The following is a 19,621-nucleotide window of genomic DNA, read 5'->3' as shown; positions in this document are numbered from 1 at the left end:
TGTATGTATCTCACAAACCAACACAAGTTTAAAAGATTACATGATAGAACAAATACTTATGGCTGATCAATAGTCATTTCTCTGAACTGGTCTACCTTGTTTGTGGTAGGGAGTCAAAACTTGTGCTCTTTTTCTCAGTTAGCTGTCTCTAGATATCCTTTCTGCAAGTCTGTGTGTATTTTTATAGCTAGAAGCTTTACTTACATCTTCTGCCTTCATTCCTCTGCTACCTTTTTCAATTAAGTCACTCAGAAAGAGTTTAAATCAACACTGAAATAGGATTTAGATCCTGTTTAACTGTATCTTAGCAAATCACACATGTTAAACAATGCCATGTGTTCTTTTGTTGAGTGGGACTGTCTTTTAACAGCTTTCAGCAGGATTGACAGTTTTCTGTAGTCAGCGTTTGACTACAATTTTCCCTGCACTTCTTAAAAGCCAAAGGTCAACTGGATGAAAGGGGAGCTATAGGTCCAAGCCTGACCTTACACAGAGACCTGTTTTATTGTTATACTTCAGTTATTTCTTTCCACTCTGAAAAGATATGTGAAAAGAATAATCTGCCTCCTGGACCCAGAGAAGACAGGGTTTCTTCCTTCCTTCCTTCCTTCCTTTCCTTCCTTCCTTCCTTCCTTCCTTCCTTCCTTCCTTCCTTCCTTCCTTCCTTCCTTCCTTCCTTCCTTCCTTCCTTCCTTCCTTCCTTCTTCATTCCTTTCTTTCTTCATTCCTTTCTTTCTTCATTCCTTTCTTCCTTCCTTTCTTTCTTCCTTCCTTCCTTCCTTTTTTTTTTTTTCATGTAGCTAGGAATAGCATATGTGCAGGAAGATCCATCTCCCTTGCACCTTCCATCATGAGCAGCAGGAATGAGCAGGGGCTGCAGGTGAGAGCATCCCCAACACCTGGCAGCCCATCTGTTACCTCCAGGATAGGCTTCCTGTGTACATAATTACACATTAGGCTCGTTTTGATCTATTGCTTATATGGTTCAATCTAGTGAAGCCAAAATTTGCAACCATGTGTACCTTAAGAGAGTGAGGCTCTCTTACATTTAGAGTGAGACTTTGGCTTTCTTGTTATGGATGCAGGCAACTGATTTTGCACACAGCAGTGTGGAAATTCTTTCAATAGCATTTTAGGCTGTGTCATGTGTGTGATTCAGATCAATTTTGGATCTTAAAATTGAGTCTACAGAAAAGCTCATTGGATGTGGTTGGAGTTCTGGAAGTTATTTCCTACATAATATCTCAGTTTTGTGTGGGTAAGTGAAAACACCCACATTTCAGGTGCCAAAATGCAAATGCTACCAGGCAATTACCTAGGTTCTTACATTTTCAACAAAAATTTTGAATTTGTGCTGCATTTCCAAAAATGCGTTTTACTGGTTGCAGCACAAAGCAGTAAGAATGAGGATGTAGTTTGACGCTCATTTCTTTATTAGTTGTAATTAAAAATATTATTTCCTTCTGTGGATAAAGCTCAGGGACTAGCCTACATTCATATGCGCCATGCTAAGATCCACCTCCTCAGGTTTCAATCAGTGTATGTTATTATTTTAATTGTATTCTAACATTACCTGCTAATAAGGTTTGTTGTTGTTTATTGTGTTTGCTTTTTTTTTTTCTCCTTTAAATCTACATGAACACATGACAATTAGTTCTAGTTGTGCAGAGTTTAAACACTGTGAACGCAGGCTATGAAAGTGTAGTTGAAAGTGAACAGAAAGTCATCACAGTTTCTTGAGGACTTCAGAATTTTTCCTACCACAGTTAAATAAACAGGCTGCTACTTTTGGCATCTCTTTTAGATGTGGGCAATTATCCAGGGTAGTTTCCAATTAGAGTGCTTTTAGTTCATCCAATTTGTAGACCACAAGAGAAGATATTATGGCATCAAATAAAATAACTGCAAACATTCAGACCACATCTAGAATACCACATCCTTTTTTGGCTTCCTAATTCAAGAAAAACATCAATAAATTGAAGCAATTTCAGCAGAAGCTCATCAAGATGGTCAGGAGCTGGAGCACCTGCTCTGTGAGGAGAAGCTGGGGGAGCTGGGCTTGTTCAGCCTGGAGCAGAGATGACTTTGTGGAGGATCTGATGGCAGCCTCCAGAGCCTATGGGGAGGTCACTGAGGAGATGGAGCTGGGCTCTTCGCGGCAGTGTAGGTCAGGAAGATAAAAGACATTGGACATAAGCTGAAACAGAAGTGGATAAGAAGGAGAAATTTTTTCCCTGTGAGGATTGTCAGGCAGTGGCACTGTTTGCCCAGAGAGGTTTTGCACTGTCCATCCTCAGAGGTTTTCAGACCACAACTGGACAAAGCCCTGAGCAGCCTCGTCTGACCTCAGGGCTGAGCCTGCTGTGAGCAGGAGCAGAGACCTCCTGAGCTCTCTTCCAGCTTGTGCTATCCTGTGATCCTTTTGTGACATTACAGGTTGGACATCTCCAGCCATCACATTTAATCTCCTGGAACTCCAGGAGCATTCAGAAAGTGGCAGGAGCTTATGGAGGGGGTTGTGTAAGTTTCCTTCCTAGTAAAAGTCTTTCCCCAGCTTGTACAAAAGTTGCTCCTAACCACCAGCCTGCAGTTACGATTTCTGTGAATTAAAAGTCAGTCAGTTGATCTCATCTAAATCCCAGCCTCATGCTGGAAATGCAAAATAGAGTAAGGGTATGTGAACTCAGTGAGGTGGCAGTGCTGAGTATCTCTGCTTTACCAGGGCACAGGGAGCCCTTAAGTTTCTAAGTGACCCTACAGAACTGCTGAGCGGTTGAGAGCAAGCACATCTGTGGAAACCCTAACAGCAGGGTCAAAAAGTGGAAAAGTTTTTTTATTTGGGGAGTCAGAGAACTCAGGTTGGCTCTCTCTCACTTTTGGCAGGGTTTTTTTCCAGAAAAATCAGGAAAATCTCATGGGTAAAGACTGAATTGAGAGCATGTGCACAGCCTATCTAGTCTATCTGTAGTAAGTAAGTGACTTTCACTGGGAGGCCAGAAGGCAAAATTCTGTAAATTCTTGCCTGAGAAGGCCCAAAGATTTCTGAGAGGCAGTGAAGTGTGGTTGACTGAGCGAGAGGTTGGAAGTCATGCCATACTGATGAGCATAATTATGTTCCTGCCTCCCGTTTCCTGGGAGTCTTGGCAGAGGTCAGCTCACCTTCTGGCTTCAATTTTACCTCTGCAAATTGAGGGTAATGACAATTGCCCATCAGTCTTAGAAGAATAGTGAAGATTAATAGCATAGTGTTTACTGTGCTGTGAATATATAAAGTCCATTCCTACATGAGATGTTTGTATTCTTATCTCATGTCCATGGAAGTGTGTGCTTCAGAATGAACCCCTCAGTAGGTTTATCCATGCCTTTGATCACAGAGACTGTTTTAGAGGCAAAACAACAGACAAAAAGTAACTTCAGCTAATGGTTTATGAACAGTGCTCTATGAACATGTGTTGTTCTGTCTTCGCTTTAGATAGCAACGGCAGAAATCTCCATCACCAGTGTACCCTCTTTCCTCCTGCTTTTTTATTAAAAATACATGGCAAGTGGGCAAGTATTCAGGGTGACAACAATTGCAATAGCTGGATCTCCCTGTTCACTGTGGAGATCTGTCAGTAATTTGTGTGCTTTGTAGTCTCTATAGCCTGGCTTCTTGTGTTTGAAATGTCACAAGTTTATTACAGTATTACCTGTGAGTGTGTTTAGTCTACCTGGTTATGAGTGCTGGTGCATGTGCATTTCCTGCTGTGTGCATGTCTGTACCAGTGGTGGCAACAGCTGGTTGCCAAAGGGATTGGATTGCCCTTGTGTGATAATTTCAGCTGATCTTCAACTGATGTTTCACTGGCTTCAGGGCATTTTAATTATCAGCAGACTGGCTATTGGGCTGACCATCTTCTCTGGTTGCTGGCACTGTTGATGCTTGTCTCAGCCTATCAGATCTTCCTCATTAACTTCTGCGATAATATTCAGACAGAAAGTCCTAGGAACTCTTCCAACTAATCCCCATTTTGGCTGCTGACCAAACAAGGCTTTATATGACACAACTGTAATTGCTTCATTTGTATGGTATTGATCTGCCATTAGGCAAAACACAATCCAGCACTTCACTAAGGCTCAAGTTATGCAGTATTATTTATTGCTTGCGTTGCAGTTGCAGGTAGAGTTCCCACCTGGGGAATGGACCCCCTATGTTTCTCTCAGTCCCCACTTCTAATTAAAATAATGAACTTCAAAGTGCATTGTAATTAGACCAAAGCTTAAGAAACCATCTCTTAGCAGGGATCTTTCCATGTATTTCCTTCTTTGTAATCCTTCTTTCTGAAGAACGTCAGAAAGAAGTCACAAAGAAGCATGTAATGATACAGAAAATTCTCATGCCTCTTCTCAGTCTAATTTTAGATCTCACCACAGTGCCCCAGCCATGCAGATCTTATGAGTTAGTGGTCTGCTTCTGGCAACAGCAAAAATCAGCCGATTCCTCAGTGTTACCAATGGCTTCTGACATAGTGGCCATGTCAGGTTAATACCTTTGTGGACACTGATGTCAGTGAATGAATTCCCTCAGAAGCAAACTGCATTTTGCCTTATAGCTTTCCCACGTCAGGTTACTGTCCTCACAAGGAAAAAAATACTGAACAAGCAGACTGCTTGTATTACAGCATTTTCAGTACTGTACAGTATGCCAATGGTATTTGGCTTTGCTGTCACTTCATACTTTTCTTATTGAGGTGAGAATAGGATGGCTGAAAGTCCAACCAGATGGGCAAAAGATTGGTGTTCATTGGAAACAGAAACCTAAAATAGTTTGATTTCTAAAATAAAAATAAATAAATTCAGCTGAATCTGGCTACTCTTCAAAAACCTGGGAACAGTAACAGTAATAAGTTGTGTTGTGTTTTTTTTTTTTTCAGTTGCAGCTTCTGAGAGGATGCCAGCAGGCTTTTTCTCTCACTGTGGCTCTTGCCACAGATGCTTACATTTTCTGTCACCCTAAAAGTGGTTAAATGCAAGTCATTTTGTAGGAATCTTCTCCTGAGGACATCCCAGAAATGTTAGCTAGGACAGAGGACTTCTGTCACCGTTTATGGAGCATCTTAAGCTGACAGTGAGGTAGCTTGTGAAAAAGGTGTGCACAGATTCTCAGTCAAGCATCTTTACGTGTAAAAGTCACTCTATTCCTGTTGTGAAGAAAGCAAAGTATGCCACATGCAGGTGCAATTCTCTATTTTTTGTTAATAGCAGTTCTATTTAAAAGAAAGCCTACATTAAGCTAGTAAATAATTCTAAAACCTTCTAATTTAATGTGACTTAGATAATGCCAGTCAATACTAGTGACACACCAGTCACTAGTGTAAAGGATTTAAAGTGCCTTAATTTCCGTGTAGAGAAAACAATGATAAATAATTTAGCAGTAGGAATAGTAATTATTGCCTATCTAAATCAAGTTACTAAAGACAACCAAATTTTATTGGCCTAAGCATTCATAAAAATTAAATATTAACATTGCAAAGCCAACTGCCCTGGCTGTGTCCCCTCCCAGTTCCCTGTGCACCCCCAGGCACCTCGCCGGCAGGGCAGCACCAGGAGCTGAACAGCTCTTGGGTCTGAGTAAGCAGTGCTCTGCAACAACTAAAACATTGGTGTGTTATCAACATTATTTTCATCCTAAATTCAACACAAGGCACCATGTGACCCTCTACAACGAAAATTAACTCTATCCTAGCCAAACCCATGACACTTGCATATAATTTATCTTATTAATACAGTTGAAATTCTATATGCTGTCATTTAAATGATAGATACATGGAAAGGGAGACAGCGTTCCACAAGTGAAAAAGGGCTCATTTAATCATCTTTTGCTTCTCCTAGATATTGTCCTACTGAAGTAAACAATATTATCTTAATTTGTTAGTTCTCAAGCTACTAATTTCCTTTGTGGTTTGTTATTGAAAAGTCCTTGGTATTTGCTTGACAAAGGTTAATTTGCACATTATTTAATTGTAAAAACACTCCTACATATCAAGGTAGACAGCAGATTACCTTTTCTTAATCTTAAACATCTCTAACATCTTAAAATAATCAGTTGCTGTTATGCAGTCTTGCTGCTTATGGGGAAGGAAATGCAGCTACATGTCTTAAGGACTAGAATAACAGGACAAGGTCATGTAAAATTAAGAGTAGTTCCTCTTATCCATCCTGCCATTCTGTGTTCATAAGGAATGACAAGCAGCCTGGCATGAGTGAAAAGTTGCAGAAGCCTGATTGTGAAATCCTTGCAAACATTTTCAGATTTGAAAGTATCCAAAAATGCCAGAGAAACTCAGTGTTGTATTTAGAAAGATCTTAGTTTTTTTATATTAACTACACTGCTACCCAGAGAACATATGATTATAAAGCATGTTGAGAAATGTGGCTAGTTAGGAATCAGAAAAACTAATTTTTGCAGTGAGTCCAACAGTTTATTTCACTCTTCATGGTTTGTACTGCGAGTCCTGCCTTTCTGGAGGTCACAGTACCATTTCTTCCAAGGACAGGTGATTCCTGTTCCTGGTCTTCCTGCGGATGAAAGCTGTGTAATGCTCAGTCCAAGGCACAGTGTTTCTGCTGCTGCTGGGACATGTGGAATGGAGTGAAAAATTAGAAGCTGCTGAAACAGCTGCCACCCGCTTTGTGCTGGAAGGTTTTGATGTACCCAAACCTTCCTTTTTGTCAGGTGGCCAGAGCGTGCAATACTAATAGGCTGTAGAGCAGTCCACCACTGGTATCTAACCTATTGAGGTGGATGTAAAGAAGGAACCATTTTCTAGGTTGTAAGGAGCTACGCCTTATTTCTATTCAATAAGTACCGAATTGCATCCAAAAGAGACACATTTTTCCTAGCCTCCTCCCGGATGAAAACAGTCAGTCTGGGTCATTCAGAAGCATAAACTTAGAATCTTTTACAAATAGAGCTAAGATATGTAAAACACATTTAAATATGCTGGCCAGCATCAGTAGTAATGAATAATGTTTTTGATCCTGCTGAAAACAAGCCATCCATTAAAAAAAAAAAAAAAAAAAGATCATTTGTGCAGACAGTAAACTGCAGCATTCCTGGTAGGGCATGAGATGTGGTATAGCTCCATTGCTGTGGCCCCCACCACAAGCCAGTGCTCCCTGGCACTGCCCCACGTCCTGTGCCCTGGCCACAAACCTTGCCAAAGCTACCATTTTCTCTCAGCTGGGTGCCCCTAAATTTAGGAATTACTGGAGAGACAGGAGAAACAGCATCCAAACCCTGCTACGACAAGGCCGTGAGTGGAGAACTGCTTCACCTACGGTGTGAAAAGTCAAAAAGCTTTGTGCTGACCATGCCAGAGATGAGTGTTACCCTGTCTGAAGGAGTTAGGTATATTTGGGGTGTGTATTTGAAAATGCTCATTTTAAACATTTCCCATTTTTAAATATTTTAAATGCTTTTAGCACTATAAAATGTATAAACAAAGTAAAGGGCTCAGGATTCCAAAATTTCAAAGGTGAGAGAGAGTTTCAAGCAGTCATCAGTGGGCTAAACCCATCCTCAATGCAATTCCAACTTTGTGGAAACAGTTATACCAGTGCTAAGACACTTTTGAAAAATCCCACTTGAGTCTTTAAAACATATTTTCAGTTGCAGGTGTTGGGCTGCAGCAGCCTATTCGCATAATCCTGTTTATGCTGAAACCAGCAAGAAAAACTGCACTTTGAAAAGTGGCATTGTTCCACAAGAACAGGATTAGGTAGTTGTTAGCCAAAATTAAAATAGCTCAGAGTTGAGAGAAGCTAGTGTTTCTGCTTCTGCTAAAGACTGTCTGACGAACCAATATGAGGAATTACCCCAGGGACAATTTTACGTGTTTTTTATTTACAGCAAAACTTTGCATAAAACTGAAAAGCAAGCTGAGTTGCCTTCCCAGGTCAACTGCTGTTGTTTTTACCCAGGCAAAATACATATTTAATTGTTTGTGCCAAGAAACGTTTGCATACTGTAATTGGAGTATCTTCCTGCAAAACAGCTTTCAATTTATATAAATATTTTAAACTACCGTAATCAGACTTCTAGCTGGTGTAAATTGTCAGAACTTCTTTGAATTCAAAGTAGCTATAGCAATTTTTAACAGCAGTGGGTCTCCCATTAATTGGAACTCCTGCTGATCCTCAAGGTGTCAGAGTTTGGCTCATATTTGTTTACAAAGCTCAGTTCAAGTAACTGAGCTGCGTACACAGGATATACATAGAAGCTGTAAATACTCGGTGCTGCTGGAAATTAACCATCTTATTTGGATGGCTAAATGAGGAGGAATGTGATTATTTTAATTAGCCACAGTCGAAAAGTATTTGAACTTTGCTTTAAATTTCTCATCTCTAAACAAACAATATATATGTACTCTTATTTATTCTTAATTTTTGTAAAATATTTGGAGATATTATTCTGTAAGAGGTGATTTCAATGCAATTTAACAGGGGATTTTTAAATAACATGTATAAGTGATAGCTTCTAAAAAAAAAATGATGCAAGAGACACAGCCTGCCCATGGGTTTTCTGCAAGAGTTATCTTCCTACAGGTCACTCAGTTTTGCGAGATGGAATTGAAAAGACACCTTCTCTCCTGGTGGGTCCTCTGCTGGGCCTGGACACTCACCTGAGGTGGTGGGTCATGTCCTTTCTCTGAAAAGCATGTGCATAGCAGTGGAAGATTTTAGCAGGAAATCCTGAGAGATCTACTGCAGTAGAGCTAATATCATCGTGAAAGCTTACAACGTGAATACTAGTAGTTCTTTATTGAATATAAATGATGGGTGAGCTATCTGAGCAGGTTCCAAAGACTCTATGTTGTTTGCGCTACTAGATACACATGAAAATATTTTGATATGTACAGTGTTTTGTTTTTTCAATTAAATAGCATTAGAGCATGCAAACCTTCATAAATCCAGTACAAAAATTATTCCCATAAATTTTTGAATGTGTTTAAAAAAACATGATTTCAAAGTTGGCCCTTTGTATTTTAAATTTGGGTTGTTTTTCTTGTAAAAATGCTCTTGCAGTTAGCTCCCATTTTTAATATTTGCATTATTGATCGATCCTTCAAGCCTTCTGAGTATGGAATGATGTAAGCTTTGGCTACATCTTCCTCATTAACAGAGTGCTTGTTTCATTCCTAATTTATTAAATACATTCAGCCAATGCCATGAAGCTTTACACTTAATTTCTCTTGATGAATTGTCAAACACCCTTAAACTGTGCTGCATTTGTATAGTGTTACAATCTGCCATCAGCACTTTTTCAAAACACAGTTAAAATAAATAGCTCAGAAGACAGGCAGGTTTTCATTATTTTTTTTTTGCTTCGTAAGGTTGCATTTTAATTCCCTCCCATTTAAAATGGTTTGAACAGATAATATAAACAAGCCATACAAATGCGCCCGCTTGTGTTTCACTAAATAGGTCTAAGCCAGATCCTCAGCTGCATCCAGGAAGCACTCGATTGCGTGGCGAGGGGAGGCAGCTGTGGCCTCCGCTTCCTGAGCCACCTGAGCTGGATGCAGATCAGATCATAAGGGAATAACTGCAGCTCACATCACTGAAGTAAGGTCACTCGGCTTCACCAGCCGCCCTCTGCTGTGTCCCAAGGGGACCCTCCAGACCAAGCCAGGAGCATCGAGTGGCTTGGCTTTGTCGGCAGGTAGCTGCAGGGAGAGCCACCCAAAGTGCAAAGGAGAGGATGATCATTGTGTTGCTTGAGAGGCATCATCATCTGCCAATGTGTCTCTGGCTTTGATATGGTGAACTCAGGGAAAACTTGTTCTTTTGGTGAATTTCTCACCACCGCGCTCATGGCTTCACTTCCCTTTGTGCAGCACCTCATTGGTCAGTCCCTCTTTCAAGCCAGTCACCACTAGGATATATTTGTATATATGTATAACAAACATATATGACAACCCAGTCAGGAATTTTACTGAAATAGAAAACAAAACCCTGTATTTTTCCATTTAGTCCATACCTTGCTTCTCGTGCTCCTGTGGTGATTTACTTGTTTAAATTTCTGCTGCTGTTTGAGGTTTGAAGGATCTAAGGCTAAAGAGAGGTGGCATCCCTCTGCACAATGTCACTTCTTAGCAGCTAAATGATTTCTGAGGCTTTCCAATCCCTGTGAGAAGGATTTGAGAAAAGCCTTTTAGATGGTCGGGGTCTGTGCTTCTGCCTCAGTGAGCTGCAGCAGTGGCACCAAGAGTGGTGGGATGATATGACATGCAGCACAGCTGCAGTTTAAACAGAGTTGTCTGTGTGTGTGTAGAGTCTCCTTAGTGAGTCATGGCATTTTTACACTTCCTGCTTGTTAATTATTGTGAACAACATCCCCAAAAGAATTCAGTGACAGAGCGGTGCCGCAGTCAGTGAAGGCAAAGGCAGAATTTCTCCAGGAGTCGGCCCAGCATTCAGTGAAGTATTTTGGCATCTAAAGTGCCCGTTACACAGGATTTATGAGTCTAAGTTCAGGAAAGAGATTCAGGAAAATGTCAAACCGGTTTAAATAGCTAAGACATTTAAGTTTCCCTGGCAAAACTCTACTGGTTGCTTAAAAAATGGCTATTAAATGCTCCCAGCAGAGATTCTGCCTTTGCTGTAATGAGTACCTGGGGACCTGTCTGTGACTTTAGGCCACTTAGTATTCAGAAATGGGTATTCTGTGACCTGGCTTCCTGGAGGAGATTTCCTTTGCTAAATGTGTTCAGGCCAAGGCTAACTCCTCCACGCAGCCTTCACAGGTAGTGCTGACTGTGGTGTTTTCTAGCCATCGCAGAACAACTGTGCATTGGGGAATTTGGGGAGCATTTGTGTCTGAGACTGTGGATACGTGTTCGTGTCTAATCAGGCTGGGGAGAGCCTTTGCTATCTATCGCATGTGTTGGTGCTCTGAGCGTCAGACTGTTGAAAACGGGCCTGACCTTATCATGAAGGATGCTGTTCTCGTGTGTGTTTCTGGTTGCTTTAGATGCTCAGTCGCAGTGCTGAAATATGCACTTAAAACAGTGCATTGGGCACCATTTGGTGCTCCCTCCCATGCTGTTCCCCTGTGGCTGTCTCAGATTTTCAGCAGCGCTACTGGTTCAGGGAGTGTAGTGATAGGACAAGGAGTAGTGGTTTTAGACCATAGATTTTGATTAGATAAAGGAAAAAAAATCCTGACTATGAGAGTGGTGAGGCACTGGAACAGGTTGCCCAGAGAAGCTGTGGATGCCCCATTCCTGGAAGGCCAGTTTGGATGGGGCTTTGAGCAACCTGGTCTGGTGGGAGGTGTCCCTGCCCATGGCAGGGGGGTTGGAACCAGATGGTCCCTTCCTTTAAGGTCCCTTCCAACCCAAGCCATTCTGTGATTTTGTATGATTCTGTGCTGCCTGTTGTGGTCCCCAGCCTGGGCATCTGTCTCATTCCCTTGTGGTTTAGGGGCCTTTGTGTGTATCCGCCCCTCTTGCATTTCAGCGTATAATTGCTAAATGCCATGGTGTTGTGTGCCATGGCATTTGGTCATTTGTTGAATGCCTGCCTCACTGCTTTGTACCGACTGAAGTCCAATAGATGGGCTGTCTGTCAACTGTTATTGTGACCCAAACTCATTGGAAGGCAAAGCAAACCTCTCTGCCTTCTTCTCTGGGCTTTGGGCAAGCATGCTGCTGCCATTCTTTTGGGTGGTAGACCAGTTATCCCTATCTGGTGTTGTAGATGTTGTTTTGGAAAGGGCTGTGTAGGTGCAGTCATCTGTCTGTGTAGTTTTATCTTCTGCTGACTATGAAAGGCTTATCTGCAGGTGGCACAAATAGGCTCTTGGAGGAGGAAAAAAAAAAAAAGTGACACTAGCATTTTGAACAGATTTAACTATTTATTTATTGGGAGATAGAAAGTGATTTTAATTGAGTGAGAATGATTTAATTCTCATTAAGTTTTGCACACTGCAGAACTAGAGGCAGCGTACAAAGAGCTGTGATCCATGCATTGGAATCACTGTCCATGCAGTCACATAATAGTGAAGTGAGGAATCATTGTAACACAGCGCTGCAGTTTTGGCTGAATTGGTATGATAACTGCATACAAGGACTCCCTTTTCTTCTGGGTAATAGAAAATGCAGGATTGTGCAATGACAGCAAGGATTAAGAGTGAAATATTAAAGCACTTGCCTACTTTCTACTGTTAAGCCCTTACTCTTGCAAAGCTTTCAATTCCTTTAATGAGGAACAAATTGTTCTTCAATGGGAGTTTTGCCTAAATGTGGAATCAAGGATTCAGTCCTATTCTTTAATGATGAAAGATCATCATTTAAAGAACAACGTTTCTGCCACAGATTGCCAAGTTTCAAAATGTCTTCCTCTGTGGCAGAATGAAGCACTGTCTAGGCTGAGTATGAACAATCTAGCATGACTGTAGATTCATACTGAGGTCTCTGGTACATAATTTTCAATGCAGTCACTGCTGCACCTATCAGGGTCTCAATTATGACATTTCTGTGTGAGATACAGCAGTGTTCTCTGTGTTTTGCTGACCAGAAGGAAATTGTTCCCACATGTTGAGGTGGACCTGGATAACAAAGCAACAGAGAAAGCGGTGTGAAACTAACCTGTTTTTACATGGCCTACTAGACATGATGAGGACAATAATGTGTTACATTTATAAACAATACAGTTTAATTTCAGAGCAATGATTGCAGCTTAAATCCACATTTACTTCGTCATCCTTTTTATTTCCATTTCTCTATTGTGCCGTGAAACTGTCGAATAACCCAGCTAAATAACCCTCTCATGAATGGGTTTCATTTATTTATTTATTATTCTAGGATTACTATCAACCAGCTGTAGCTTCTCTAAATGACCATGGAAAAAAATCTTTAATAATCTTTAATGTTTTGAAAGATAAATTCAAACTTTTGGAAGTAGGAAAGCTCTTCCCCTTCAAAATGGGCATTAAACATGAGAATTTATATTAATTGTCAAATAAATTTTCCTAGTAGTTTTTTATTCATCTTTGAATAGCCATATAAAAGGCCAAAGTAGACATTAATTTGAAAAGCTTGAAAAACTCTGAAGCCTAAAGGGATTTACAGTGCTGAGGGCAAAAAGTTGTAAGCTATCAGGCAACCCAAGGTATTATAATGATTGAATAAAAACTTTCAGAAGTTTTATGAAAGCAGAAGGACATTGTCTAATTCAATGAGCTTTAGTGTTCATACTTGAAAAACTACAGCTTAGAGGAAATAATATGAAGATGCTTTTACAGATAAATTGATTGATAGGGCTTCCAATCTGCTTTAAAACAGGACTGTGCTTAAGTGGCTCATTGAATGGAGCATTACTGATATTCCTTGAGATATACTTCATCCTTCACTGGAATGAACACTTCTGCCTGCATCTGTAGCACTGTCAAGGCAGTTGTTTATGTTATTGCTACCCAGCATGACAATTAGACACAGCAGCATTAAATTAGACCTTGGTTTGGTTCCTCTTGAAAGGAACAGGAGTTTTGACATTGACTCTGCAGAGAGCAGGCTCAAGCTATGCACTGAAGCCATTTTCTGAATAAGTAGTGTTGATCAGCATCAAAGAAACAGTGTTTCTAGGATAATTTTCATTTACGTCTCAGTCCCAAAGTCCTTACAAAGGTAAAATTTACATTTAGTATACTAGAAATATGTCTGCTAAGTGGCAGGGCTGGCCAAGCCATTATCTTTCTGAGTGGGGCAAAGAGGCAAAAAGCAGTGTTTGAAGCTAAAAGCTGAGTAGGAAAAATCTGTAGTAAATATGACTGGTTCAAAAGCAATTGCTTCCAAGAACAAAAGGGACAAATGAACAATTTCATTCCTATTTTACAATTTCTCCTCTCCCTCTGGAGTGTGAACCGTAATTAGAGCACTTATACAAAATCACATTTGTCAGACTGGCTGCTAAATTCCCCTTAAAGCTTTATCCACAAAGAGCAGTCTGTTATCACTCCCACTACAGCCTACAGTTCTCGTTTGCACTTTCAGGGACAGACAAGCAATTATTCTATCCGTATTGAAAATCTCATGTAAATGTAACAACAGTGAAGCTAGGTGAGGCCAGTTCCACACAAAAGCTGTTTCCACATTTCCTGAGCAAAGACCTGTCTTGGTTCCAGCAGGAGCTATATGAAAAGCTGTTACCAGATAGTGGAGGTATGTCCTAAAGCCAACACTAGTCCCACAAACCGGGCGAGTGTTGCAAGGAAGGCTCCATGAGCTGTGAAATACTGCTGTCTGTACTTGTCTGCCAAGAATATCTCTCTCTTAATGAGTGAGAAAAAAACATCCATTCTAACACAAGAAGAGACCCTCATGGATGAGAGACCAGACTTCTCTAGAGAGGGTGAATCACGCCCTGGTAGCTTCTGGTGCTATAAGATCAGCTGGAGCCCTGTCACCAGAGGATCTCTCCTCCTCAACCCTTCTGCAAGAGCTCTTAAGGTGCTGTATCCTCTCATAATTGATGAGAGGAAGATGCCATTAACAGATACAGCTCTTGCCTGACTGACAGATCTTGACAGTATTAAACAGATTCAAAAAGAAGAACTCAATTTTTCTCAACTTCATGTTGTCCCCGAAGAGTAGTAGTTAAGCTACTGTGACAGATACTTCTCTCCCAGCAGAGGCATAGGATGCCTCAAGGATTTGACTCCATTGCTCCACATACCTCTGCACATCCACAGGCAAGCCTGGGCAGACACCCACCAGAAGCAATGTACGTGTCTGGCAGGTATGGGTGCGCTAGGGACCTTTGAACATGGAAAAATGAATTGATGAATTTAATGAATTTAAAATTTATTTATTAATTATATAATTGTTTATTTATTTATAAATATTGATGTAGTTGTTTACCATTAGGATATATGACTGTTGAGGCTGTTAGTAATAACAATAGGAAGTCATACACTTAAACAAGTGCAAACCTTCCTCAGCAAGTGATGAAGGCTGCATAAGTGCCTTGACAAATTATTTGTCGACTGCTTTTAAAATGTCATACAGGGATGTTAGCTCCTGTCATAAATCCGGGTGCCTTACTGGGTTTATATGGTGATCTCTAGTGTCTGCCCTCTGCTGTCCAATCTCAGTGCTCTGTGGATGCCTAAAGGAAAACCTCAGAGCACGGGCAGAAGCAGCCCCATCCCACAACCATCTGTGTCCCTTTCTTGCCTAAATTTCAGTGTGATCCCAATAGCCTGGACTTCATATCATACAGAATTGGTGATTAGCCTTCATGGTGGTAAGGGTTCAAAACCTGGACAGACCCAAACTGGTGTTTCCCTCACCTGGAAGAAGAACACTAAACCCAATTTAGAGGACACCATGTGTCGTGGAGCCCCTTTCAGCCTGTTTTGCCTATACCACTGTGCTGCAGGATTCATCTTCCACCCAGTGACTGTGCAATGTGTGTAAACCCTGCAGGGAGCAGTCATCAGGATGGCCCAACCACCCGCTTGTATCTCAACACCCTTTCAATGGGCACTTGAGCTTCTGCTCGGCTGCACCATCCCCAGGTTTCCCCAGGGAGGATGTCTTCCATCTCCACCTTCCTGCCCACCGAGGGTGGTGAGGGACACCAGCTGCTCTCCCAGGACAGCAGGGGAGTCGCTAGAGTTGCAGGACTAAGCTAGACCCCAGGCCCTGCATTTCCTCCAAGCTTCTTCTGTGTGAAGGCAGTGGGACTCCTCTTGAGCCTGCATCCCAAATGCATGGATGTGACTAAAGCAGGCGGTGAAGCTTCAGGTGGGCAGGACTCCAGGCACCTTTTCGAGCAGCATTTTCAATCAACTGGCTGGAGGCTGCACCACGCTATTAGCACTGCTCTTTGGCTGTGCCTCGCTCCCCACCACCTGCCCCTGGAGCCCCATCCCAGAGGTCCCCGAGGCTGTGCAGTATCACACTGCTACGCCGCAGAGCTGTACGTGGCACAGAGACGGGCAGGGCCAAGCCTAAGCTGGCTGCCTCTCTCCTCTGTAGGACATGGGAATGCATCTTCCCATTTAATTGAGAAATCAGCCTAGGCCCACGCTAAGTAGATTTTCTAAATATAGATTCAAATAAATCTGTGGAAATCATTTGTAATTCCAGACAGAGTTTTATCATAGTTTTTGCAAAAATTGTTTTGGTTGGTTGATAGAATTTTCTTGTTAAAATCCAAGCCGGTCTGAAAATCATTTCTATACGGGAAACACATTTTTCACATTTGAAGGTAACTACAATTATGTGTGCTGCCAAGGGCTTTGAAATATGGAAATGAGAGGTTTATTTAGTGTGTGGATCAAGCTTATAAACAGCTTAAGTCCTCATTCCTTCTAACATCTTAACAGCTGTGCAGTTTCTTACAAAATATGTTTTATCGTTTCAAGAAATGCTGTTAACCTCGCAGTTTTAAAACTGAATGAACAAGGCCTCTTGGACAAATTGAAAAACAAATGGTGGTACGACAAAGGAGAATGTGGCAGCGGGGGAGGTGACTCCAAGGTTAGCCTCAATGTCACCAAAAGCGGGTAAACAGTATGTAAAGTAATTGGTGCATCTGCTGGGGTTTTACCTGCAATGAAACAGCTTCTCCAGGATCACGGCATTGCCAGTACCTGCAGTTGAAATCTAGGTGTATGCAATTACTGTCAAAGCAAAAATATTTGCATTTGCTTAAGCATCCCAAAGGGAACTCATAAACACTCCCTGCTATGAAATCTATCACCAGTTTTCAGAAACCTGCACCTTCTAAAATTGTGATGAGCCTTTTCAGAGCTTACTCTTGTGAACAAGCAGTTTGAAACCTTCAGGAGCAAATATCAACTCGGATTTATTTTCTACAATATTGTATGACCCAAAATAATTTCTCAGTGACAGTAAAGAAAATCAGTGCAACTGCCTCCAAGCAGAAATCTAGTGCAGGGTCCAGGCTCAGAGATCCACTATTAACACAAACAGTACTGGTACAAATCATGATTTTCACAGGGGTATCCAAAGCAGGAGGGCAAATTTCAGCTAAAATACCTTTGCATGGACATTTTATAATATCTTACCTGCAAACTCAAATCCGTGGTGGTTTCCTAGGCAGAATTGCTCAGAATGTATCATGCAGAAAAGTCCCAGAACTTAACATCCTTCTCAGCTGTGGCATTTGCAGCCTTTCACCACCTCTGAATTTTAGGCTGAGGTGGTAACAGTTTCTTATTATTCCTGCATTTCCAGATCCTCTACCTGGCGAGAGCCACTGCTTCCTGGCTTCATCACAGCTTCCTTTTGGAAAACTGCCTTGTGCTGAAAGGAGGCAAAGATGTCAAAGTGAAAGATGTGAAAGTGGGGAAGGATAAAGATATTAAAAATGCCCCTTCAGTGCTAGGCAGTGTGTATTAATATTTATTTATGTGCTTGTGCGTGAACAATATATAAAAGAATGCTGCACAGGTAACTGTGCAGGCACAGAGCTAGTCAGATACAGATGATTACTTTTGATGGATTTGTCATACACAGTTTATGTAGCTTTCTTTACAATTGCCTACATATATTTTTCTTACTATTTTCTTTCCCCCTTTAGTCCTCCTGCTTTTCATGCTGTGTCCTGGCCTCAGGGACCATCCCTTGGGCTATTCTGCACTCACCCAGAACTGCTGTCCTACTCCTCTTCACTTTGTCTTCGATCCTGCTGCTCTACCTATTTTTCCCCACTCGCCAGCAGTCACAGTTTCAAAAAATGGTCTATATTTTCTGTTTCAAAGTGCATAGGCATATTAGACCTGATAGCACATATGTGCAAGTGGAGCGGACACCAACTTCTGTTAAGAAGGTTGATGTGTGAACCATAAATATCCCATGTTGATACTATTAAAGTAGTACCCAAGTCTGAACTTTTCCATTACTGTGGATGGAGAAGGCATTTAAGTTTTAAAAAGTCACGGGCAGGGAGTGACATAATTAAAATGCCTCCATTTTCTTAAAATACATTCCTCACAAGCCTACTGTTGCTGAAATATGAGATAAAAGTTAGGTAGCAAACCAAGGGTCCTTTAACTCACCATCCTCAATTACCAGCCACTGGTGGTCTGAGTCACAAAGCAGGACAAGGAGAGCAGCTTGTGGCAGAGGGAAGGGCAGGGCTGCACCAGGGAATAATATATCTGGAAGGTGCTGAAGGAGCAAGTTTGGTGTGATGGCAAGTGACAGAAGAAAGGGTAGGGGGAAAAAATAGTGAATGCAGGAGGGAGGTAGGAACACATTGTCATTGAAGAGCAGGCGTCAGGCAGGAGTTCATGGTGGAGTAGAAAATACAGTGAGTAAGGCATTGTTAGCAAAGGATGAGGAACATGATGTAGCTCAACCTGTGGTCCCAGGACTACATACAGCCTGCCAGCAGCATTTACCTGACCTCAGGCCTGTTTCTTGCCACAGTTTTTCATAGGCACAGGCAAGTGAGTAGCCATACCTATGCATAAGGACTGCACAGAGAGAGGAGAGAACGCCCGGTGCTCCTAGAAGGCCCCAGGTCCATCATGTGCCTGTAGTGCCCATGCTGAGGAGGACCAGGCACATAATGGATATGAGTATGCATTATGTACTGCTCAAATTCTGCACTGTAGCAGCATCTGGTCTTGTTGTTTGGTTTTTTTTTTTAAACTACAGCTACTCTGACTCCTAAAGGTGTTAGTTAGCCCTTTGTCATCTCCAAAATCCATTCCCTTGTTCAGAAACAGACTAGTAGTATCTGTAAATTAAAGTCAGTAAGACTATTTTTACTGAATTAAGGGAGCTCTAAATATTTTAATTTTATATGCTATCATTTAATCATCAGTGAAATAAACAGGATACAGTGCACTGTTGTTGCAAACCTGACTACAACCAGCAGGTCCTGAACTAAGGTCTTAAGCATGTCTAACCAATGCTCCTTTTCATTGTGTAAATTTAAAAAGAACAAAACCTGAGCTCTGTTATCAGCTCTGGTCCAAATTACGGGGCTTCCTATTGTCATGAGCAAAAATAAGAACATCTGTCTTGTACTGAAAGCAATGCAGCACCTAAGCCTTAACTGGTCAAATGTGCTATTACTATTTGAAATTCTCCCATCAGCGAATGAGTCTAGACCCAGAATAAACTTCTTCATCGTATTAAAGAGGACTATAGAAATCAGGGAGTTTCACGAGAGCCCAGCAGTTCTCCAAGGTTTGTGTTACTCTATAAACTAAGATTTCTCCTACCCCCATTCTGTGTTCTGAAAAGCTAATTTGTAGCCTCCCCAGTTGTTGTTCCCTTTAAGGAATGAGCTTCCAAAATTTGGAAAGACAGATCAGATTGTGATCCAGTTTCCAGTTTCCCCCATAAGACTGCGTTGTCAGCCCTGGGTAGCTGACACTGCCTTCCCCTGCAGCCTAGTGACCTCAGCAATTAAGTGATGTTTGGAGAGAAGGCCGAGGTCCCTCAGTCATTTAAGTGCTTCTGAAAATAGTGCCTCAGATCTCAGCTGTATGCCACAGTACAGCTCATGAGATGATTCTTGTGATGCACAGAGAGGTATTTAAACCCAATTTCTGCCATTATATTCCACAGTTGTGATAAACTTGTGGGCTGAA

The 19,621-nt window shown here is 41.5% G+C and overlaps 1 protein-coding gene across 8 annotated transcripts in view; it reads left to right on the top strand.

The window, feature by feature from the left end:
• Positions 1 to 19,621, top strand: part of GRIA4 (glutamate ionotropic receptor AMPA type subunit 4) — a 224,400-nt gene that overhangs the window by 189,869 nt on the left and 14,910 nt on the right. For 3 of the 8 annotated variants that reach the window (XR_013946757.1, XM_080580696.1, XM_080580699.1), the window contains exon 14: positions 16,415 to 16,529. The exons of the other annotated variants lie outside the window; for them this stretch is intronic. Coding sequence is in view for 2 of the 3 variants with exons in the window: in XM_080580696.1 (XP_080436822.1) it covers positions 16,415 to 16,529 (115 nt within the window). In the remaining variant the exon portion in view is untranslated. The remainder of the gene's footprint in view (positions 1 to 16,414; positions 16,530 to 19,621) is intronic. 8 annotated transcript variants of the gene reach the window in all.

Source organism: Anser brachyrhynchus (assembly GCF_964034855.1).
Source record: "Anser brachyrhynchus genome assembly, chromosome: 1".
In the NCBI taxonomy this organism is placed as follows: domain Eukaryota; kingdom Metazoa; phylum Chordata; class Aves; order Anseriformes; family Anatidae; genus Anser; species Anser brachyrhynchus.
This window is presented reverse-complemented; position numbering and strand designations above follow the sequence as displayed.